We start from the raw sequence: 25408 nt of genomic DNA, 5'->3' as shown, positions 1-25408 counted from the left end.
TCAATATTAATAATTAAAATTAATTACAATAGCCTATTAACAATTTATACCTGCATTTTGACTAGAAAATTGTTGGAATGATTTGCGATAAAAATGTGAGAAGACGCAAGCGTGGTAGATGCCGGAGGGGAGGCGCGACGTCACGGCAGGAAGGCGTCGGTGTCCTGCGGCGGCGGCGCGTCGGCGCTCAGGTACGTGGTGTCGGTGGCGGCCGACGCCGGCGCCGCCCACGACACCCACCGCGCCTGCAACACCAGCGGACTTAGCACCGGCGGCCTGAGCGGCACAGCCGGCCGGGACCGGGACAGGTGCCTTACCTCGGCGCGGTCGCGCGACTCGCGCCACGGGTCGAGGCCGCAGTCCAAGTCGAGCGGCAGCGCGTCCAGAGGCACGTCGAGGCAGGGCGCCAGCAGGCGAGGCGAGTCGGCCAGGAAGGCCGCCACCTCGGCCGCACTCGGCCGCGCCTTGTGCTCCTGCTGCCAGCATGACTTGATGAGCCCCTCTCTGTGGACACATGTATATTCTATACTAGCGCAGTTAAAGTAAAAAAGACAACAAGAGCTCTGAAAGGCGTATAGCACACAAGACAAGTCGAAACAGGGTCCACCAATATCATACAATGTCGGGACACCTTCTCACACACGGTCGGTTAGCCCCAGGTCCCATGGTAAGTTATTAATTAACTTGTGTTATGGGTGCTGGACACAACTGATAACAATACATATATACATATTTATAAATACACTAGCTTTCACTGCCCGCGGATTCACCCGCGTCCCGTAGCCGGATGGTGACAAAAACTATCCTAAAACCTTCTCCAGGGTCTAAGTTACCTACCCTCTAATTTTCAGCTAAATCGGTCAAGCCGTTTTCATGTTATGTCGTGACAACGGAAAGCGGGTTTCATTTTTATATATATAGATATTATGACACCTAGACCAGGGCCAACAAGCATGCTCATCACACAAATGTCGACCGAACCGGGTATCGAACCCGGGACCTCAGGTTCGGCAGTTCGGCGTGGTGACCATTGCGCCATCGAGCCAGCTTTGGGCTCAGGGTGGGGCAGCAGTCAACCTATCCCCCGGGGGAGGGCGGGGGCCCTCCGATTTTTGTATCTTGAGCTGTTAATCTCAAACTTGTTAATCTCTTAATTTGAGAGGTTAATATTTTCGGGTACAGAAAATAAACAATCACACACAAGACAAAAGCCAAAAGTAAGGGTATATAGTTTCTGATTACGCGAGCGAAGCGAGCGCGAAATTTGTTATCGGACTTAAACCAAATATTACGTAAAATTTAGCCCAAACGTACTTAACTTTTTGTTTCTTGACAAATACAAAAATAATATAGTTTCTGAATACGCGAGCGTCCTCAGGCACGGTGGAGTGATGACTTGCGCAAGACGGCTGGTAAGAGCTGGATGCGAGAAGCCGAAAATCGATCTCAGTGGCGTGCACTTGGAGAGGCCTATGTCCGGCAGTGGACTGCGATAGGCTGATGATGATACGCGAGCGAAGCGAGCGCGAAATTTTAATTATTTTTTAAGACTCAAAACCAAAAACTACGTAAAGTAAAATGGGGGGACTAGGTACGACACACCCGATTTACGTCCATACGAAAACCCCCTCGCTCGCATAGATAAGTCGATAAAAATAAAGTTAGATAACGTATAGCAACGTCGCGCAGCTAAGCTTCGCGGACCACTGGGAATGCCTACAGGGACCACCAGTGGTCCGCGGATACCGCTCGCTTTCAAATGACGCGCGCACTGCGCACGTTCGGGAACTCGAGCGTGCATTTTGTTTTGATCGCGCTTTTTTCAAAGTCGACAATTTTTTTTGTGCAATAACTTGCGGATAGAACATATGATTGTTGATGTTGTAAGTTAGAGTTAGTAAAAAAAACATTGTTTAATCAGACACCTGGTCAGAGCCAGGGCCCAGGGTGGGGCAAGTGCCCCAGCTTGCCCCAGTGTGGCTACGCCCATGTAACAGATTACAGTTATGGCTATTGAACCAAAATGGATTTTTAATATTTTATCGATTTCAGAACTATACAGTCTTCGCGGAGCAAATCGCTAAACATGAATAACTCACAGCTGTGGCTTCAAGCCCGCAGGCAGCTCCAGCGTGTGGCCGGCTTTGACGCGGGCGAGCACCTCCGCGTTGCTCAATCCTTGGAATGGCAGTGAGCCGAAGGTGACGATCTCATACAGCAGCACTCCGAAGGACCAGACGTCGGAGGCGGGCGAGAAGACGCCCAGCGCCAGGCTCTCGGGCGCCATCCAGCGCACCGGCAGCATGCCCTTGCGGCTGAAGCGGTAGTAGTCGTTCTCGAACACCAGGCGCGTCATGCCGAAGTCGGCCAGCTTGACGACGCGGTGCGCGCTCACCAGGCAGTTGCGCGCCGCCACGTCGCGGTGCACGTAGCGCAGCTGCGCCAGGTACGACAGCGCCCGCGCCGCGTCCAGCGCCATGGCCGTCAGCCGCGCCGCCGACACCTCGGCGCCGCCGCCCGCCGCCAGGTGGCGCCGCGCCAGCAGGTAGTTCTTCAGGTCGCCGTACAGCATGAACTCCATCACCGTGCACACCGGCTCCGTCTTCGTCACTACTCCCAGCAGCCGCACCACGTTTTTGTGATCGAACCGCTTCATGGCCTCGGCCTCAGACAGGAAGTCCAACTTCTCCTCAGTGGACGCACCCGCCTTCAGCGTCTTAACAGCCACCGCTGACCACCCGCGGTCCTCCGCTAGCAGAGCGTGACCTCCGTAGACAGTGCCAAAAGCACCGGTGCCGAGTTTCCGATTAATGACGACGCGTTCTCGCGGGATCTCCCAGCGGTCTAGGCCGCCAGGCTTCGGGTCGAGGCGAGTGAGGCCGAGCGCGGCCAAGCGGCGGCGGTACTTGCGCTCAGCACGACGCTTGCAGTGCCAGGCGGCGGCCGCCAGCGCCGCCACCAGCAGGCACAACAGCAGCGCGCCCAGCGCCACGAAGGCCGTGCGGCAGTCGGCGCCCAGCGCGTCGGCCAGTGCCTGCAGTGCGCAGCGCTCCGTGCCGTCGTCGGGCGCGCTGCCGTCGGGCGTCAGCCAGCGCAGCGCCGCCGGCCCCAGCGCCAGCCCCGAGCCGCGCCGCCAGCGCCCGACGCGTTGCGCCGCGTCGCCGTCGCTCTGCAGCAGCACGAGGTCGTCCACGCGTGCCGCGCCGCTCCACTCGAACTTGCCCGTCAGCCCGCTGAACTCGTTTTTGGTCACGTCTTCTATCAACGCTCTGTGGGTGCGTCAAAAACATAATACATGAATCTTTTAATAGAATTGTAATGATAACTACATGCCACTTTGTAAGATTCTTACTTTACAAAATGGTCACCTGGACATGATTTTACAAATAGGAAGTACGTAGGGCCTCGGTACCTGGCGATCCCCCGGTGGTGCAGGTCGTCGAGCGCGGCGGGCTGCGCGGCCAGGCGGCGCGCCAGCGCGGCGTGCCACATGGCCAGCGCGTCGTACAGCAGCGCGGCGTGCGCGGGCGGGCGCGCCAGCGGGCCGGCGCCGGCGCGCGCGCTGTGCACGCTCAGGCGCTCGGCGAAGCGCCGCGCGTGCACAGCGCCCGCCGCCAGCGCCGCGTCCCAGTCCGCCTGCCAGGCCGGCGCCAGGCGCAGGTGCGCGGCCGCCGCCTCGCGCAGCTGCGCGGCCGAGCAGTTGTGCGCGTCCGCGTCGCCGGGCCGCAGCCAGGCGGGCGGCAGCGCGCCGGGCAGCAGCCACACGGCGCCGGCGCGCGGCAGCAGGCCGGCGGCGCGGCCGGCGCACAGCGCGGCGCGCACCACGCGCGCGTCCTCCACGCACACGAACAGCACGCGCGCGCGCGCCGCCGCTGCACGCGCAGCCCACTGCGCGACACAACAATATACATTAACACACAGAAATACTTGAAATCGATGTTTCATTAAGTCTGCGCGCACACTTACTTATGGCATTTTTTTTTTAGAAAAACATGTTTCAATCAAAGTTTTTGTTTAGTCCGTCTGTTATCGAATGAATACCTAATTGTTGTTACGTGTGTACCTCCATTCATCTTCATACTGATTTATGAGCCCAAATCGACTATAGGCCGACTAAATCACACACACAGTCTGTGGCAACCCTGTTGACAAGACGTCAACAAAACTTCTCCCAATTATATAATTAATTTAATTTAAATATAATTTTAGTGTTATTTATATAACTTATAATATTAATTCGCAATAATAATAAACTCTTATTGCTGGGACGGTAAATTTTGTGATATAATTGTGTTTTTACTGTGTAATTCTAAATAACCAAATCTCGACCTGTCAAAGTTCGAAACTTGGTATAACGATCTTTGAAAGTTTTGAATTAAAGTGCATTGTCATCGTGAAATCCTGTAAGTACTATGTTTTTTCAACTTTATTTATTACTGAGAACTCCTATTCTTCATCAGTGATTACTGGAGAAAATAATTTTCATCATAATAGTGCATAGAAAATAGTTTCTCACACAAACTAAAATACTTTCGTAAACAGCCACCTGAGTTATTGTTTTTTCTGTGCAAAATGGAAAGAATAATGACCAGGAAAGCCACTGCACGTTTGGAGGAAGCTAAACTTCAACAAACATTAGTGGAACTTAAGAAATATAAGGATTTGTGTGGGGTTCTACAGAGGGAACAGGATGACAATGAGAATAGAATAGAATAGAATAGAATATTTTTATTTTGCAAATATGGGTATACAAAAGTTCTTATAATTATAAAGTTCAGCCATATTTTACCATTCGGCATGCAAACATTATTACCTACTTAAACATTATTACCTACTATTAATCTATTATTTATTATCACAATATTATATGAGATCAATTAACTTACTACTAATTTTACAATTAAACATTTATACATATAAATTATAATTTTTCTGCTGAAGAAGGAAGTACTTCAAATTTTAAACAATAATAGTAAACTCAAGAGTGAGATGGCAGAACTACATTGTCAATTTGTAAACATCACAGAAGAACGGGATAAGCTCCAACACATTGTTGACCAGTTTGACCGGTGCAGCGATGAGTTTGACACAACTCTCAAACACAACGCTGAACTGAAGTGTAGGTTGAGTGAAGCCCAGGATACTATTATCAGGATGGAAAGTACCAGCCAGAAACTTCAGACAGAGCAAACCAATGCACTGTTTGAGGAACTGGTTGGTACCACTCCGGTGCGGTCTGCTGACTCACTCTTGAATAATAGTTCTCAAATTGTAACCATTGACCTGACTACTGACAATAGTTTTGCATCAATATCTCAGGTAAAGCAAATCATTGGCAGCAAAAACAAAGTAAAAAAAATATGTCAAAATAAATAAATTTATTAAAAGGACTCAAAAATTAATAAAAAGTAACAAAAATAATTTCACCAAAAACCACAAATCATTTAACAGTTGTAAAAAATTACAATTAAATTTCAACAATAGTAGAAAAGAATATGAGGTTGATATACAGGATCTGCAGTCAAGGATTCTCCATTTACAAGAATCATTGATGGCAGTTACATGCAAATATCAAACCTCACAAAGAGAAATGGGTGAGTACATACTGGCAATGAACGGCTTGGTAGATCTGTGTAGTGAAAATGAGAAAATGTTTAATTCATTGACAAACAATCGAACACCAGGTTGTGAACAAGATCTGCCAGGCTGTTCAGGGTTAGATGATTCTCATCAATCTTCTCATTGTATTAAATTAGATGGTTGTAAAAAAAGTACTTCCTTCGACACACAAAAAACAATAAAATTAATACAAAATGAAAATAATAATTGCAACAAAATAGTAATGTTTAGTGATGAAATTGGACAAAACATGTGTCACAAATTACATCAATATTTAGGTGACCAGGTGATAAACTATTGCATGCCTGAGGCTACTTATGAACAAATATTAGACAAAATATTAAGCAGTAGTTACTGTCCAACTACTACTTTAGTTGTACTAATTGGGAGAAGAGGAAATGCCACTGTTAAAACAGTAATTAAATACTTTGAGTGTTTATCGCAATTAAATGTAAATAAAATAGTTTTATATGCTTTTCCCTATGGCAAGGGCTTGTCGCAGACAGAAAATAACCATAGACATAAATGCAATCTTAAATTGCAAACTATGACATTGTATAATGAAAAATCAGATAATGAAAAATCAGGCAGTCAGAAAAATCAGACAACTGACCGATATAGCTACGGCCAGGCTTGTATACTTCGCCTATTTCCATTGCGTGATGTCATATGGCATTCTGCTATGGGGGGCAGCGGCTGATGTCCAATCAATTTTCGTTTTGCAAAAAAGGGCGATCCGAGCGATCTATGGCATGGGCTCTCGCGAATCTCTTAGAGAATTCTTTAAGGAAATTAATATACTTACATTACCTTCCTTGTATATTTTTGAAAATATTATGTTTGTTCGCAAAAACATCCATAAATTCACAGTTAAAAGTGACATTCACCAGATAAATACACGTAACAAACATAAATTAGTGGTTCCCAAGTTTAGGCTAACAAAAACAAATAAGTCGTTCTTAGGGAATTGTGTACGTTTTTATAACAAGCTACCTAAATGTATCCTTGATCTCACGGATAAAAAGTTTAAGAATGTAGTTAAAAACATTTTGATTAAAAAGGCGTATTATAAAATTCAGGATTACATTAATGACAGTGATGCCTGGCGCTAAATTAATATTGTTTTTTTCTTTTTCTCTGCACATGTGGCTTCCCCGGCGACCACGGGCACGGGAGTGCCTCCGCCCAGACCAGCCAAGCCCAAGCCAGCAAGACCCCAAATTGCATTGTATAATAACTTGGTTACCCAATATATTTTTTCTTTGAATTGTATAAATTATTTTTCCAGTAAAGATTGCACTAAAATTATTTTGTATAATTTATTAATACATTTTTAGCTCAATTTGGATTGTATAACATTCTCAGGGCTAGTTAGAAAACTGTATGTCTGTAATTATTTTTATTTTCTTTTAAAAAGAGTGTCCATGGAGTTTCTTGCCGGTTCTTCTCCATGAGACCAACTCTTTGGAACCGTGCACCTAACTTTGACGTTTCGAAAGAGCTTTCATAGGCCTATTTGAAATAAAAAATTTTGAGTTTGAGTTTGAGTTTGAAAAATTCAATTTTATTGACTCTAATGTACTCATTAGTAATAATTATTTTATGACAAATGATAATTATTATATTTGTAATTTTTATAAAGGACAAATAGCAAAATCGCTATTTTATTGTATTTTGAACAAAGCCAAATGCTTGGCTAACGATACTGCTCCTATTGAGCAGTCTAGTTTATTTTTTTCACAGAACTTGGAATTAGTTCCAAGTGATTTAAACTCCACCACCAGACAATAGAGCCAATCTCTAGCAGTCAATCAATTATTTTGAATTGTGACATAAATGCAATTATATGTTCAAATGTAAATACCACAAATAATGTTGTTACTTCTAATCCATCAAACCCTTTGAGTATAAATACTAGAAACAAACACAATCTGAATATATTCCATCAAAATATTCAAGGTTTGATTGGTAAAGAATTGGAATTGGAGTTGTTCATGAACTGTAATAATATAGATATTTTATGTTTAACTGAGCATTGGCTTAAAGAGCATCAGTTCATGTTTAGCTTCAAGAACCATTGTGTAGGCAGCTCGTACAGCAGAGTAAATATAATACGTGGTGGTTCTCTAATAATTCTTCGCAATACTATTAAATTCAAAGAACGGAAGGATATTGTGAACCTTTCTGTTGAGCGAGTAATTGAGATATCATGCGTTGAGCTTGAGCAGTTCATTGTAATGAGTGTATACAGGCCCCCATGTGCAACATATACAATTTTTGAGAAGCATCTGGAAGATGTATTATTCAAAATTTCTAACAATAATAAAACAGTTGTCGTCTGTGGAGACTTCAATATTAATATACTGGAAAATACTGCTATTGTTAATAATTTTATAACTCTGTTTCAATCATACAACTTGTACAGTACATTTCTCGAGCCGACTAGAATAACTAGCACTAGTGCTACATGTATAGATAACATTTTTACAAACTTAAAACCTTTAAACAAACATATTTTAAATGTGTTAGATTCTGATCACTCTGGTCAATTAGTTACCTTTCCCATGAAAACTATCAGAGCTCAGAGAAAAAATGTAAGTTTTATTCCTGTAAACAAACATCGGTTGGAACATTTTAAAAATAACTTGATTGAAAAACTGCCTGAATTGCCCTATCATGATAATCCTGATCAAGCTTACACCCTTTTATTCAACTTAATTAATTGTGAATTTAAAAAAGTTTTTACTACTAAGTCCATATCTGTTTGTGATCAGGTAACATTTAGTGATTGGGCAACGCCGGGTATTTACAAAAGTAGACAGAAGTTATTTGAATTATACTATGAAAGATCATTCAATCAAGATGAAACATTTAAACAGTATGTTAAAAACTATTCAAAAATATTTAAAAGAGCCTGCACCTCCGCTAAATCAATACACATAAAACCGAAAATAAAAGCTTCTGGTAATAAAATAAAAACTACGTGGAATATAATCAATTCAGAAATAGGCCGATCCACTGTACGGAATCGAGACTTCCACTTAAAAATAAACAATGTAGACGTTAAGTCGGACTTGGAGGTAGCATCTGAGTTTGAAAATTTTTTCACCAATATCCCTATTTTAACAACCAGAACTCTTATGTCGTCTTCCAGTTCGGCTTTTACAATATTAAAAAATTGTGTTGCGGAATGTGACAAAGGTTTTGAATTCTCAGTTGTTAGCTCTAAGGATATTATTCAAGCGTATAAAGATCTCGATGTAAAAAAGACTGCTGACCTTTGGGGATTGTCAGTTCAGATAATCTCATCGATAATTGAAATAATTTCACCTTATTTAGCAACTGTGTTTAACTCTTGTGTTGCATCTGGTGTTTTTCCTGACTTGATGAAACTTAGTAAAGTAATTCCATTGTTTAAATCTGGTAGTACAACCGATCCATCAAATTTTCGGCCAATTTCAATTTTACCCACTTTGAGTAAAATTTTTGAGAAGTTAATATTACGTCAATTGTTGAGCCATTTTAATAGAAACAACTTGTTGCACACTAAACAATTTGGATTTACCAAGGGTCGTTCTACTACGGATGCGGGCGTGGAATTGCTTAAAAATATATTCGAGGCCTGGGAGGATTCGCAGGATGCGCTCGGTATTTTCTGCGACTTGTCCAAGGCTTTTGATTGCGTGCACCATGATATACTCATCAGGAAACTTCACCACTATGGTATCAAAAATAAGGCTCTTGACCTTCTGACTTCTTATTTGCATAATAGAATTCAGAAGGTAGATGTCAACGGTAAGAGGTCTTCTGGATCTACGGTCACCATGGGGGTTCCACAGGGTTCAATTCTAGGCCCTTTTTTGTTCCTTATTTATATTAATGACCTCCCTTATCACATAAGGGATAATCACAAGATTGTGTTGTTTGCCGATGATACTTCACTCGTTTTTAAAATCAAGCGCCAACTCGACAATTTTGACGAAGTTAACAATGCACTCTCTAAGGTTGTTCATTGGTTTAATGTCAATAATCTTCTTTTAAATGAGTCTAAAACGAAGTTAATTAAATTCTCAACGCCCAACGTAAGGCAGTTACAAACTAATGTACAACTAAATGGAGTAGAGTTGAAGCCTGTTGAGTCAACGGTATTTCTTGGTTTGACCGTTGATTCCAAACTCCAATGGGGCCCACATATTGTTAAACTGTCAGGAAAACTTAGTTCCGCCGCCTATGCTATTAAAAAGATCCGTCTAATCACCGATGTGGACACAGCCAGAATAGTTTATTTTAGTTACTTTCATAGTTCAATGACGTATGGGATCCTCCTTTGGGGAAACTGTGCGGATGTTGAGACTATATTTATTTTACAGAAAAGAGCTGTTCGAGCCATTTATAATCTGGGTCCAAAAGTTTCTCTCAGAGAGAAATTCAAAGAAATAAATATTCTGACTGTTGCCTCTCAATACATTTTTGAAAATTTAATGTACGTACGTAAAAACATAACTGACTTTGTTCAAATGTCAGATGTTCATAGCATAAATACTAGGAATAAACATAATCTTGCTGTACATGCTACTCGCCTCCACAGAGTAAGCAACTCGTTCATGGGTCAATGTATACGCTTTTACAATAAACTTCCCAAAGCGGTTCGTGATTTGCCTATCAAGAAATTTAAAAATCATATAAAATCCAAACTTTTGAAAAAAGGATATTACAAAATATCTGATTATTTAAATGATAAAAAAGCTTGGGAATGAGCTGCTCGCTTAGTGAGTGATATCTTTTCAAATGCCTGTGTATTGTTACTTTTGACATTTAAATATATATTATCATCAGATAACATTTTATTAATGACATTGTTTATTGACATTTATATACTATAATTGTATTTTTTTTTATTATTATTGTGAATGTGAGTATCGTGTATGCGAGAAACATTATATATTCTTATAACATAAATACTGTCTGGCGGGTTTGAGTATTTTTGAATGGCCTACGCAAATGTTCTGCAGATCTGGTATCGTCGTGTGACAGGTCGTTGAGCTCCCTAAGATATGGTTTGAGCTACACGACGACTGATGCATGCGTGCCGTCTGTTGGGACTGGTCAGCTCCAGCCTGATGTGGCTCTTTCCTCAAAAGGCCATTCGAGACCGCGTACATGGTGACACTCACACATGATATTACTTGATTTATAACATGTTTGGACTTTAAAAGAGACTATGACCCTTGAGTTTGTTTCGGCGTTTCTTCTCAGGGATCAGTCAGTTAGGAAATGCCGACCTCAGCGTTCTTAAAATGACGTGTAAAAGTGATGTAATGTCCAACTTGCAAAATAAACGATTTCATTTCATTTCATTTCATTTCAAATCTTTTTTGTGTGCGCGTGCTGTTAAATACTTACTACTAGGTATACTTGATATGCACATATTTTACGAAACTTTGGATTTCACTTAGAATAGATGATGTACGGAACTCAAGTTGACAGCAAGTTTGTTCCCCTACTCCTCCAAGAAAGTTAGGGTTTTTTCAAAATATGTAGGAACGGATTGGTGTTTCTTTACATTGTGTTTCGGAACTCTCAACCTGATATGTAGAGTAGGTACTTACCTGTGAGATCTTGTCAAGGTCGACATCGTCGCTGTCGGCCGGCAGCTCGACGTGCAGAATGACGTCGGCAGCCAGGTCCGCCACGTCGAGCGCGGCGCGCGTGGCCAGCTCGCTGAGCACGGCCAGGCGGCGCCAGCCCATGTGTGCGGCCACCGCGGCCCACGCGGCAGTGTGCTGGCGCGCGTCGCCGGCCGCCAGCAGCGCGAAGGGCGCGGCGGGCGCCGGCGGCGGCGCTTGCGGCGTGTAGCCCAGCACCGGCATGGACAGCGTGGGGCTCTGGCGCGCCACGTCGGCGAAGGCGGCGCCGCACGCCGGGCCCGCGATGGCCGACAGAGCGCCGAACTCCGCGCCCAGAGCGTCGGTCAGGTACTTGAATGCCAATGTAGACGCGCACCGGTCATACAGTAATTCCACTTTAAAGCTGACAGTTTCCGTGGCGTTCGAGTCCTCTTCTGCGAGCTGAGCCGCCGCCCGGAGCGCACTGGCGTCGAACGACTCCCGATGTGTGCCCGTGGGGATCATGACGGCGGTGCGAGCCTCCCTTGGCGGGCCGACCCAGTGACTGTGCCGCGCCAGCACCGCGGCCGCGGCCGCCTCTGGTGCGGTGCGATATTGCTCAATGAAATCTTGCAACTCCGTTTCGTTAAGCTGCAGCCGACCCAGAACGCTAATGGCGCTGGGTAAGTGTAATTCGCGTTCGTTCACTATTTTTAAAAGTCGGAAGGGATCAAATGCACAAATGTCTTGAAATGTATCACAAGGCGGCGGGGCGAGCGCGGCGTAGCGCGACGGCAGCGCTTTGCGCGGCAGGTCGCGCGAGCACAGCAGCAGCGGGCGCCGCAGCCGCGCCGCCAGCGCCGCCAGCCGCGCGCCCACGCGCCGCACGCGCACGCGCAGCCGCGCCGCCCGCGCCGCGCCCGCCAGCTCGCGCGCCGAGCTCGCCGCGTCCGTCAGCAGCGTGGCGCACGCCCTGCCCTGCGAGCACCACTCGGGCTCCAGCAAAGCGCTCGAGCAATTGGATGCCGAGCAGGAAGACCTGGCGACACATAAGCACAGACCGGTTGCTAACTTGATCCACCGGTGTTCATAATTGAAGCCTTCAGGTAAGGTATCCAAACTAATATTATAAATGCGAAAGTAACTCTGTCTGTCTGTCTGTCTGTCTTTCTGTCTGTCTGTCTGTCTTTTCTTCACGCCTAAACTACTGAACCGATTTGTGTGAAATTTGGTACAGACATAGTTTGAAACTTGAGAAAGGACATAGGATAGTTTTTATCCCAAAAATCCTGCGGGACCGGGAACTTCTCAAAAATCCCGCGAGATCGGGAACTATGTGGGTAAAACCAAAAATCTGCCGGAAGTCACTATTCCACGCGAACGAAGTCGCGGGCAAAAGCTAGTAAGTACATAAGTTTATTTTAAGGGGTTCAACCTCTCAAGTATGAGGGCAAGGGTTCGATTCCAAGTCGGGCAAATACCAAAGCAACTTTTCTAAGTTGGTATAGGTATACTTTCTTAGTATATCTTAGTTAGACACCACTGACAGTGTTTCGGATGGCACGTTAAACTGTAGATCCCGGCCATCATTGAACTTCCTTGACAGTCGTTACGGGTAGTCAGAAGCCAGTAGGTCTGACACCAGTCTAACCAAGGGTTATTAGGTTGCCCGTATAACTGGGTTGAGGAGTTCAGATAGGCAGTCGCTTCGTGTAAAGCTCTGGTACTCAGCTGAACCCGGTTAGACTGGAAGCCGAACTCAATACAAGGTGTTGATTTGCATTTGTGCCATAGTTCAGGAGGAGGACATACAATACGTAAATAATCGATTGGAATTACAGTAGATGGGAAATAACTAATATGCACTGCTTTTTTTGTCATTGTAATGTCGTGGTATTTCCGAAGTAATCCAATTTTATGAATGAAATTTATGAGTGATCGTTGCGTATGCTTTGTGTTTGCGTTTGTGTGAGGGTGCAGCACGGTTTTAACGCCAGTAACATACGCGCCAAGTTTAAATAAGGCTAGATGACATTTACGGAATTCCGAAAAAAAATTAAAGAAAAAAAATTACGTACCAATTTTTTTATTGATTTGGGTCGAGAATCTTTAGCATAATTACCTCCTTGAATATGGCACGGATGCAAATCAACAGCTTGTATAGTTGAGAATGATAAATACTTTAGGGGGTTTAATAGATTCAGAACTCTTGGAGTACCTGACCACTGTAGGTTTTTATTCGGCCGATTGTTTGTTTGGGCTCACAGATCAGTATGAAGATATACGGTAGTAGGTACGCACATTATAAAAAGGGCAGTTATTTAGCCGGTATCTGATCGACTGAAAATTATACTGATTTTAGGTAAAAAAAAATTGCTAATCATCTGTCGGTCAACTGTCGACCCACTGTTTAGTCTGCAGTGTGCTTATTACTCTTCTTGAGCGAGTTCAAAGTACACTTGGCAGGTTTTCCGTAAGTATTTCGTGCACCACTACTCACACGATAGGCACTCACCAGTCTGCGTCGTCCGTCACCCGAAGCTCAGAATCGAGGTCTTCTGATGACAAGTAGTATGACCGCGCTACCGACTCATCTGTGAAATCGAGCAGAGAGCGCGGCGAGCCGGAGGCAGCAGGCGAGGCGGCCGGCGAGGCGTGGCAGGCGAGGCGCGAGGGAGGCACGGCGTCGCCGAGGTCCATCAGGCCCGCGTCGCGCAGCTTGAGCGGGTGCGGCGGGTGCGCGGCCGGCGCCGGCAGCAGCGCCACGCGCGTGCCCGCCACCACCAGCGAGCGCAGCACGGCGTAGCGGCACGCCTGCGCCGCCGGGCCTGCGCCCGCCGGGCCGCACGCGTCGGGCGCGGGCACGGCCACGCCGCGCACGCCGCGCGCCGCCAGCGCCGCCACCGCCAGCGCCGCGAGCGCGCGCGCCGCCTCGCCCGACCCGTCCAGCGTCACCGCCATCACCGTCACCACGCTGTCCGCCTCGTCACCCTCACCTGCCGTCACAATATCACATACAGTACGCTGCAGACCGTACTATTTTGTTCCTTCAAAATCTTCGACAATGTAATGTAATTTAATTATAATTAAATTGTAATAGACAGCTGTGTTGTGGTGTGTGTGCTGTCATTTTGTATTTTTTGACGTGAAAAAGTGCTAGAATCTAGCCTATTTTCAATAAACGATTTTGACTTTGACTTTGACTTTGACAATGATTTTGTCATGGGACTACCTATTGATTCAAAAGTTATGTCGGACGTCGTACTGTAGAAACGAAATTACTCTACTCAAGGACCTCAAAATTTCACATCTCCATAACTACATAGGTAGATGTGACTCTAAGATCGAAAACGCTCAGTGAGCGGAAAAATAGCTTACAATCGTAACGCGTTTTGATCACTGTAAAACATCCACATGGCGAATGTCGTGGCCGACGTCATATTTGATCGCGTATCGCGTTGTGGCAATGAAGAAAAGCCATGTGAATGAGGGATTTTCTTATTTCATTTTCCTAGCTGATGACTAGATGGCGCTGACCTAGGGATGTCATATAATTTTCATGTCGTATAACGAAATGTTTTTGTCTTCAACAATCAAAAAAAAAAATAGGGCATACAAATTGATTAAAAGGAGAAAAAGAGTCAGTCAGATTTATTATCTGAATACCTATCCCAGGAGATCTAATATACTAATAAAATATAATTTTATTGCAGCAATAATTATTGCAGTAAGTAGGTACATACTTTGAAACATGTGTACTAAAATGACCAGAAAACATAATATTTTACTATGCGCAGTGGGTAGTTATTGTCAGAGTGTAGAAACCGTGGGAAAATGCTAGTTTATATAATTTGTGCATTTAATGTCGAAAATAATGATTGTGTCAGCCGGGCTGGGCCGCTGAGTACCTGCGGCGAGCGGCAGCAGCGCGCACGCAGCGAGCACGCCGCACGTCACTGCTACCCACCACCTGCAAATATCATAATAACGTTCTCGTCAAAACAAACGCAGCGGTCGCCACTCTTCTGTGCGTACGATTTCTGTTTGTTGTTTGTGCTTTGTGACAATATTACGGATTTAACAATGGATAACATAGTCCTCAGGTATTAAGGTAGATTAACGCTCAATCCTTCTCCATGTGAGAGGAGGCCTGTGCCCATCAGTAGAACGATAAAAAGGGCTGCACATAGTCGTCCCTGTGTTCGTGGCAAAGTATTGATGTCGCTGTCATCCGGTTGAATTTGCTATTAGAATGACTGTTCGTTGATTTACTACATTATATGTATTATCTATGATTACTACATAATTTAATTGAATATCTTGGCCGAACGTTTATATGAACAGCATGGACATAAACCGTCTTACCACAAAAACTTTTAAACGTCAGTTTATGCCTTGTCTAAAAAAATGTCAAATTATGACGTTGACATATGGTTCATTTTGCAGCCAAAATTTTATTAGACAAGTGTAAAACAGGGTTTAAAGTTTTTGTAGTAAGGCCAAAAGTAGTTAGATGATTTTTAGTTTATTTTTTTCTCACTCCGGCGCTAGATTGACCATAGGAATGTTTGTTATACACCTATTTATAGTATGTTTAAGTTTTTTAGAGATGTATAGTCTTGTACTTGTACATATATTGATAAGGATACTTTGGTGTAAGTATAAGTATTGTTAAGTACGATATATGTATATTTATATTTTTATGGGCCCTTGTTGCCTGTAATAAATGAACAAATAAATAAATAAAACAGTCATTAATAAATAAAACAGTCAAACAGCTCGATCTTTTTGTATTACATAGTGTGACATGGCATGGGTTTGCCTATTATTACGCCACCGCCACGCCGGCAACTTTTAAAGACAAAATTTGATTGGAAAGTAGAAAACTAACTTCATAAAATAGGCTGTATTCCATTCAACGACTTAGCTAAATTAAGTTAAGACGTTGATGAGTTGTGCTTTTTTTATTCAATTAAATGTAGTAATTAAATGAACGCCCTAGTCGTTCAAGCAAATAGCAAAGCGAACCGGATGACTGCGACATTGACATAAAGTGCCTAAAACGTTAGCAATAAATCAGACTGGAGGCAAACGCTCGTAACGTGTGGACGGCCGGACGGTCAGTTCCCAATAACACGGGTGTGAGCGAATGCAACAATAGTTGCACGCGCGCTGAGGCCCAGCCGCGAGGTACCGCGGTTTCGAATGCAGCGGACAGTGCACGTGCCGAGCAGTGCGCGCGCGCTGGTAAACAACCCAGCTATATTACCCAGCGTCAACACACCTGTCACTAATGCCTTCTTAGCTCATGCTATTCAGGCTGCTGTGATGTGAACACAACTAACTAAGGACAATTCAGAATGGCAAATTCAGTCAAAAACGACAGCAGAGCAGACTGGGCTCAAGATTTCTATCAAAATACACTGTATTCTACATCATGCGATAAAAATTAAAAGCACAAAAAATTTTTAGAAAAAGTTTTATTTAAACGGTTTAAAAAGAAGAAAAATAGCACCACAGGCTGCAGTGACGAGCCTGCGTACAGCGAGAATGCTTGATATCTGATTCCCCGGGAGATAACAGTTTCTAAACCAATTTAACAAACTATTAAAAGCTTCTATCTTTCTTGCGAAAAGAACAGAAAATTATATGTTCATGAAAAATCGTGGTCAACTCTCGGAACTTGTACCTACTTTTGTTTTTACATCCTAAAAGTGCTGATTTATCAGCCTTAACATATTGAGTTTCAGCTTTGAACTACTTACAATAAGTATAGGTATGAGATATTTGGTATCACTGGAGACGACAGAGAATCGATCGAACTCCTCCGCGGTATATTATAGCTTCCTCGGGTGAAGTACACCTTAGGAAACTCCTTACCGATTATAATATACAATAGGTTGTGTTTCTTTACAAAATACTGAAAGGACACAGGACTGATAATATAAAACTTTTAAGTAGACTCTAGAATAAATTGTGGAATCAGGCGTTACTTTGCGGAAATCCATGATATAATATGTTAGAAAAAAAATGTAGCCTTAATTTCACGATTGCAACTTGTGGTTGTCTATACTCTATACTCCCCGCGTGTTTCGCCCCTCCACGACTCAACGACTAGCCGTGATCCTTCAGATTCACTTGCGTCCCGTAGGAACTACTGTTAATGTTACTATCTAATGGTGAAAGAGTTTTCAAAATCGGTCAAGTAGCTTTTCAGTACAATGAAACCAAAATAATAAATATTCCCTTTATAATTTTAAGTATAGAGTATACCTCTAGACTCTAGATAGCCCTCTATAGTCAGAATGTGTTGCTTTATACAATTTGTAGACAAATAACATTAACATTACCGACCTGTGGCGTGGCATGAGCGTGGCGGGCGGCGGGCGCGCGGGGAGCCGCACCTGGAAGCAGCGACATGCGAGGTAAGTCACACGGCATCGGCACTCCGTGGAAATCTAAATATCCAATGAATTGACGTACTTATAATCGAAAGTTTGAAATATCAAATGGTTAGATTAATTTAAAACCAATTAGTCTAAAATTTAATAATTTACAAAAGTGACATCCAAAGTACAGAATATCGAATGACAAATCGACATTTATTCATAGTTAGTGTTAATAATAATTGTAAATAGCTGCTAGAACTAGTGACAGTTGCGGCACCTAGTGTTCCTCAGAAAGGGAACTTGCAGTAGATATGTTTTGTGTTAGGGCTCCGGCGCTGCGGCGCTTCGAAGCAGCTGAGTAGACACCGTGTTATATGCAGCGACTGTCTGACTATGTAACAGGCACAGCCGAGACTCACCAATTTAACGTCCCTTTTGAAAAACGGAGCAACTAGCGCCAAGCATTGATCCCACCACTGTTATTTACCCACGAGCGCCTCATAATATGGTGAAACAAATTTAATAAAATATGTACTTATGTAGTCCAGAAATATAGAACAAAGAAATCTTTTTTTATCTATAAAACGTATCGACAGCAAAATGATAGATAAGTAAAGCTGTTGATAAGTAAAGCTGTTGGCAGAATCAAAATACTTTTTTTTTCTTTCTATTTCTGCTTCGCGGCAATCTGTTGTGTACAACAATAAGCCACTACATTGTCTGATAAATCGATATCTGCTTGTGGTTTATAGCTTGGAAAGGCACTTCTTAGATTGGTATCTCATTCCATCCTGTTGAATCTATACTGTAATGTTGGAACGCTGTGTCTTTTTAATCGTTTGTGTTAAAGGCCTTCTGCTCCACACAATCTGAGGGCAAGTTCATTTTTGTGTCTCTTCTCTGATAAACGTGGCTATACTTTGCTATCTCCTGTTTGACAGTTGGTAATTTTAGGTCGAGGTCTTATTACTGATGTAGAAATGGATGTTAAACATGACTCTCAGTGTTTGGCATCTTTCTAATATTTCTATGTTACTGTTTTTGGTTGTATGTACCCCATAACTGGATGCCGTAAGTCCAAATAGGTTTTAGAATGGATTTATAATACAGTCAGCTTACTCTGGGTGGTCATTTTCGAGTGGCGTCCTATTAACCAATACATGTTACGCAATTTTAAATCTAATTGTTTTCTCTTTGTCCAAATGTGTTTCCGTTATGTCAGCCCTCTGTCTAAGTGCATACCCAAATATTTTGCGTTATTATCTTGAGGGATTTGTTGGTTATTAAGTGTGGCTGGAGGGCATGTGTCTCTCCTGAGAGTAAAGGTTACATGGATTGACTCGCTTTGGTTTGCATGGATTCTCCAAACTTTGAGCCACTTCTCTACTTCATTGATGTGCTGTTGCAATTGTTCTGATGCAGTTACTGGGTCCATGTGTATGGATAACAATGCTGTGTCGTTTGCATAATATGTTGCAACCGTAGTTTTACTTGTTGTTGGTAGGTCGGCAGTGTATAAAATGTAGAGTACTGGACCAAGTATGCTTCCCTGTGGAACTCCTGATTTAATTTCATGTAGGGTGGAAGGTTCGTCGTGAAACTTGACCTCGAAACATCGTTTACTGAGATAAGACTTGATTATGTGGAAGAATGAGTGAGGAAGCAGCTTCTTGACTTTATACAACAAGCCTACATGCCACACTTTATCAAAAGCCTTACTGATATCCAAAAAGACCGCTGAACAATATCTCTTGTCCTCCAGTGCTCTACTTATAACATTGACGATTCGGTGGATTTGCTCAATCGTTCCGTGATTCTCTCTAAAGCCAAATTGATGATTTGGAATGATGTCATCTAAGTATAGCTTCATCCTGTTCAGTATAATCTTTTCGAATATTTTGCCAAGTAATGGTAACAGGCTTATAGGTCGGTACGAAGTAACTTCAATAGGCGATTTATCGGGCTTAGGTAGCATAATCACCTAAGCTATCTTCCATTGTCCCGGGAAGTGGTTTAGCTTGAGGCAGGCATTGAAAATGTTGACAACTGCCACTATACCCTTTTTTGGGCAGTTTTTTTAAAAGAACGTTATCAATGCTATGATTTTCCATCCTTGAGGTGTGTTATTTCACTAAGCACTTCAGCAGGGCTCGTATGTTTTAACGGGAAACACAATTGCTCAGCACTTTCCAGGTATCTTTTTATATTCGCAGTATGCTCCGGTCTCGATATGGATTTGAATACCTTGCTTAAGTGTTCCGCAAAGATTGTAGCCTTCTCTTTATCGGACCTTGCCCAGCCCCCATTACTTGTTCTAATAGGAGGAATCTAGTTAATGGGACGATTTAGTTTTTTTGTTGCCTTCAGAATCAAAATACTGCAAACTTTATTTTGTACTAGAGCGATCCCAAGCGGCTCCGCCTGCGTGGAAGTCGAATACCACTACAAGAAGCCTAAGTTTGATCCCATGTGTTCAAGTAGACAAAAGTAAATTCAGCATTTTAGCCGACAAACAGCCAGATAAACAGACTTTCGCATTTATTTTATCGCCACGGGCTGCGGAAAATAGTATTATATTTATTTTTCTATAGCTTTCCATTAATTAAAGACTAAATACATATGGGTGCTAATTAAACAGGCTTCTTTTTAATATCATTATTCGCCCCCAAAAATGTATGTTGCCTTCTAAATTACTAAGTCAGCCACAATTAATAAAGCGTCGAGCATCTAAATAATACTATCTTAGCCACGAGGTATCTTCCACTCTAAATACAACTCAGCATGATGGTTATTTTTTTGCATCTAAATTTGTAGCATGCATTCTAACAGTAAACTTCTTAAATACTATTAAATGACATCATAAAAATATTTATTTACCTTCTAATTTTTTAACTCGTACCTACTGAGTTTTTTGTTTAAAATATAACACATCCCATATTAATTGACCCAGCATGGAAGTAAGCATGCAACATGCAGCAAGCATGGCTTCTGTCACGGCTCCGGCGCTGCGGGGCTCCGGCGGTTCCATGCGAGCTTATCGTCGCAGATGGTTTTTACGCTCACCACCGCAGCTTCGGCTTGCTGGCCGGCTCCGCCGGCCAGCCTCAGCCGCGGCGGCGAGCACTGACACTACCTGCGCCTCAGCTCGCGGGCCGCCTCGCCCCTCCGCGCCTACGCGGTTTTGAATTGCACTCTAGGGGCAGGGCAGACAAGACTACGTGGAGTCGGTTTTGCAGCGATTCATTTTCGTCACTAACTTCAATTTTTAATACAATGTTTTTAATTGAAGGTTATAAATGGCAATGTGCTAAATAAAATGATTCCAAATTAAATTCTACCATCAAAAACGTTGATCTCGTTTTTCTTGGCTCGTTTTTGGAAAAATGAGGCCGAGTTAGTAATTTAGATGACAATGTATAAATAAGAAGGACAAGTTACAATAATTGATGATCTTTTATTGAAGCTTTCTAGTAGTTGGCGGTATAAAAAAGACGAATTAGTTTATTAGAGGCTATGTCATTTCCCCGTTGCTTAGTTATAAAATTAGAAGTTTAATCATGTGTCCAATAAATAATTTTGTGGCTACACTTATTATTTCCCAATACATATTATCTACATAAACAGTAACATGTGACAAAATAGTTTATTTTGATAAGGAGTAATGACATATTGTGTAAATTAAATGCGAAGCCCTAAAAAAATTCAGGATTAAAAAAAAAAAACTGTCTGCTTAACTCGAAATTAATAGCTAAAGTGTGTCCCGGTCTTCTTTGTAGACATTTTCAAAATCTACATATAGGTAGGTATATGGTACGTATGGTTCTTCTTTCTATCTTTTATTAAATATTTTATACTGATTATGCCAAATAAGGAACTTTTTTGGTTATTTTTTACGCCTTGGGTCCGAAAATGCCAAATACCTTACTGACCCTTATTTTTTCTCCAATAAAATATAGCCCATGTTAGTCGTAGACAATGCAGGCATGCAATATTTTCATACACAATGAGGGTGGTTGCTACTTGCAAATGAATTTTCATGTCAAAGAAGACGGATCACAATCCATACAAAATTGCCCCGCGTCCTATAACAATGTGACGTATCTCAAAAAAATTATAAAAATGTAAAAAAAAATATGGCATACTCTCTAATTATTATTTTTTATACCTTCATAAGAAAAAAATGCTTTAAAAATTGTTCAGGCGCTGTTATGAAAACATCGTTCAAAGGACTGTTTTACTAAATTATTTTTTTGTTTGATAGGGTATACCTCACAGGTGGTCCCATAAACATCAGGTCAGGATCTGATGATAACGAATAATATAAGCCCAAAAACGAGGAAGTTCACATATTCAGTTGTCGGGTTCCCTCGACCATCTTTCGTCTCCATCATCAGGTCAGCTCCAAACCTTTACTTTTGCATATTGTTATAAGACATACACCTTAAAGTCAAGTTTTTATCCTGCGTATGCCTACAACTTTCAAAAGTTGCCCTGGATTTCTCAGGGTTTCCATCATCAGATCCTGACCTGATGATTATGGGACCACCTGTGAGGTATACCGTATCAAACAAAAACATAATTTGATAAAATAGTCCATAAATAGTCCTATGAACGATATAGCGCCTGAACAATTTTAAAAGCATTTTTTTCGTATAAAAAAATAATTTAGAGAGTATGCCATATTTTTTTTAAACATTTTTTTCTTTTTTTTGAGATATGTAACATTGTTATAGGACGTGGGGCAATTTTGATCCATCTTCTTTTAACCAAGGAATGACATTCAAATGACGTGGTTAGTCAAGAATTATGCATAGATAAATAGAAACGTACAATTGAAGAGTTCTTTAACCAGCAGGCTGCAATCAATGGGATATTTTGTGCCGTTGTGATGATTTTTTGTGAAACTTGTCAGCAGGAAGGTTTTTGAAGTGATTTGCGAGACGAGTCACCATTTTGTTCCACTGCTCGATAACTATGGCCAATTGAATCATTTGTATTGTAATGATCTACGCTGAGTCTACGCTGTGCCCTACGAGACCACCGTGTCTACATTAAGGAGCAAATTCAGTGACATCAACTCTTAGCGTTGCTTTCTAAACACGGTGAACACAAAACTTCCAAACTATTAGGCCGGCAATACACGGACCGCTTGAAGCAGTCAGAGATATAATCCAAGCTGTCGACTCTGACTGCTTCAAGCGGTCCGTGTATTGCCGGCCTTATCTGAATATACACTCACTGGCACAATTAACCGCCCACCTATATTTTTGGTGACCCTGTTTGTTGATGTTAACTGTGGCTTATCTACTGTTTTGTTTTTTGTTAAGTGGGTACTTTAGCAACAAACTAAACACTTAATACCCTTATTTCGATTCATAAACTTGTGTCACTAAAGCGTTTTTTGGAATTTAGTCGCAGCTTGACATTGTTGCAGTTACGTTACCTTGTTTACATTTCTTGTTCTTTTCTATCCTCGTGTGCGAATATTGTTTAATTTGAGTTTTTAGTGCTTGATTATTCTTTGTGACTGAAAAAAATGCCACTCGATGCAACTGGTGCTACTAGGGCAGTGGCTTTAGCTGACGCTGGGTATAGCCAACGTCGCATCGCTCGTACGCTTGGTGTACCTCGAACTACGGTACGAAATGCCATCAGACGTTTTCGGGAGACTGGTTCATACACGAGGAAGCCAGGTCAAGGTCGACATCGGTGCACTTCAGCTCGGAATGACCGCTTTATTGTCAGTAACGTCCTGAGAAATCGCTTTTCCACCGCTACTGAAGTGCGTGCACGTCTTTTTGAGGTGAGAAATGTTAGTGTGAGTGAACGTGCCATTAGAAGAAGACTGGCTGAAAGGAATCTGAGGGCTTTTCGTCCAGCTCGTGCTCCACAACTGCTTCCACAGCATCGTAGAGCTAGACTTGCCTTTGCGCGAGAATATGCTGACTGGACTATGGAGGAATGGAAGAACGTACTGTTTTCAGATGAGAGCAGAATAGCCTTAAGAGGTCCAGATGGACGTCAGCGTGTATACAGGCGCCAAAATGAACAGTTTGCTCCATGCGCAATAATCGAAACCGTGGGTTATCAGGGAGGGTCCATAATGGTTTGGGGAGGAATCACTTACGAAGCTCGTACCGATCTTGTGGTGTTTGATAGAGGCAGTGTAAATGCTCGAAGATACGTGGAGGAAGTCTTACAAGACCACGTCGTACCTTTTGCACCATTTATTGGGGAGAACTTTAGATTAATGCACGATAATGCTCGATGCCATACCGCAAGATCCGTCACTCAATACCTCGATGAGGTCGGGATTCAAGTTTTGCCATGGCCCGCACGCAGTCCCGATCTTAACCCAATCGAGCATATTTGGGATAACCTAAAAAGACGTGTTCGAGCAAGAGTACCAGCCCCTACGATCTTAGGAGAGCTCAAGACGGCTGCGGTAGAGGACTGGCACAATATCCCTCAGTCAGATATTCAGGACATCACATCAGGACAGGAAATTAAGCTCATGACATTTTTATGAAAAATTTTTGATAAATCGATCATTGGCATTTTTTTTTAAATAAACTGTTTATTTCAAAACTTTTGTGATTTTATTTATCCCTAATGAATGCTTTTAACGTAACGTCCATCAAATGTGGTCAAAATTTGACGATTATTGAAAACTGCAAGAAATACAAGGTGGGCGGTTAATTGTGCCAGTGAGTGTAGATATGTATGAGTATCTATGACAGACGGTTGTGGACGGTGGCTAGTGCACACGTCGCACAGCGTCAGGGCTGGTCGCCGTCACCAGGTCGTCCCCACTGGCCACTCATCAGTCTCTTGAACGTCAGCTTCCTATAGTGACGTATCAGTATATCGGCAGTCATGCTTTATGTTGTCTATTCTCTAGCTACGTATAGCTATGTACAGTATGTAACTGGAGTGATTATTATACCAAAGAGCTTCTCATGGACAGTAATGGACATACGCTGTACCTATCATAGCTTAGGTCTAATCATTTAATCTATCGGGCCTTACAACAAGCGACTGCTGCGAGATACGCAATAACTTTCGAGAGAATCCCATGTTGTCCAAACTTACATATAAGTCGACAGTAGACTGCCGACGCTGGTACTTTTACTGGATGTGGCGGTGGCAGACCAACGAGCTCATGGAGCTCGAGAGCTCTGCTTGCTCCTCGAGTAGTCCTCGCTGGACGGCACTGTCAGCTACATAAGCTATCTAGTGAGCAGCTTTGCCACAAACTGACTGAAATTGCTGGGAGACCACGAACAACTTTGGCTCTCGGTCGGCACTGCACTAATAAGGATATGGGCTCAATTGTACGATAAATATCAGGTAGTCCGCTTAAAGTGAGTGAGGTGGTGCGGACGACAAAAGCACTGAATCCACATCGGAGAGAGGGCGCGTCGCGCGGGCGCTCGGACTCGGCGAGGCATGCGGGCGCGCTGCGGAGCCGCCGCGGCCGGACTGGCGCGCGCGCCGCCGCGGTGCGCCCTCTCCACACGGACTTCATTTGGGGCCGCTCTCTCGGCTCTTCCTCAGTTTTCTTACTTCATTGTAAAAGGAAAGGCAGCTCTACAATCGGTACCTACAAAATCGTCATAAAGATGGTAAAACACAGTTAGGGGACCCCGTAGATGTAGATAAACTGTTTCATCAGTGATGTGGCGTGAGGAGGGGGGGGGGAGGCAGATTTCAGAATACTTGCGTAAAAAATATTTTAATTAACCATAAATCTAAGTATACCCATAGATTAGCAGTAAAAATCCAGAAAAAGTG

General features: G+C 42.9%; 1 protein-coding gene across 1 annotated transcript; it reads right to left on the bottom strand.

Moving 5' to 3' along the window:
* LOC124645677 lies at positions 1-25092 on the bottom strand. The gene is made up of 9 exons (XM_047185526.1): positions 24707-25092; positions 17580-17629; positions 15134-15195; positions 13741-14221; positions 11229-12264; positions 3413-3888; positions 2100-3269; positions 318-504; positions 1-245 (listed from the first exon to the last, which is right to left on the bottom strand). Exons 2-9 carry the CDS (start codon positions 17591-17593, stop codon positions 141-143), a joined length of 3531 nt encoding a protein of 1176 aa, XP_047041482.1. The 5' UTR covers positions 17594-17629; positions 24707-25092; the 3' UTR covers positions 1-140.
* Between the last annotated feature and the right edge of the window lie 316 nt (positions 25093-25408).

The sequence above is a fragment of the Helicoverpa zea genome, chromosome 3 (genome assembly GCF_022581195.2).
Source record: "Helicoverpa zea isolate HzStark_Cry1AcR chromosome 3, ilHelZeax1.1, whole genome shotgun sequence".
Taxonomy (NCBI): Eukaryota; Metazoa; Arthropoda; class Insecta; order Lepidoptera; family Noctuidae; genus Helicoverpa; species Helicoverpa zea.
The sequence above is the reverse complement of the archived record's forward strand: the minus strand, read 5'-3'. Positions and strand labels throughout refer to the sequence as shown.

Coding starts and splice junctions, on each gene's coding strand:
- LOC124645677 (XM_047185526.1), bottom strand. Junction 3,270..3,412: donor CACCACCGGGGGATCGCCAG/GTACCGAGGCCC, acceptor ACGCACCCACAG/AGCGTTGATAGAAGACGTGA. Junction 505..2,099: donor GCGGGCTTGAAGCCACAGCT/GTGAGTTATTCA, acceptor ATGTGTCCACAG/AGAGGGGCTCATCAAGTCAT.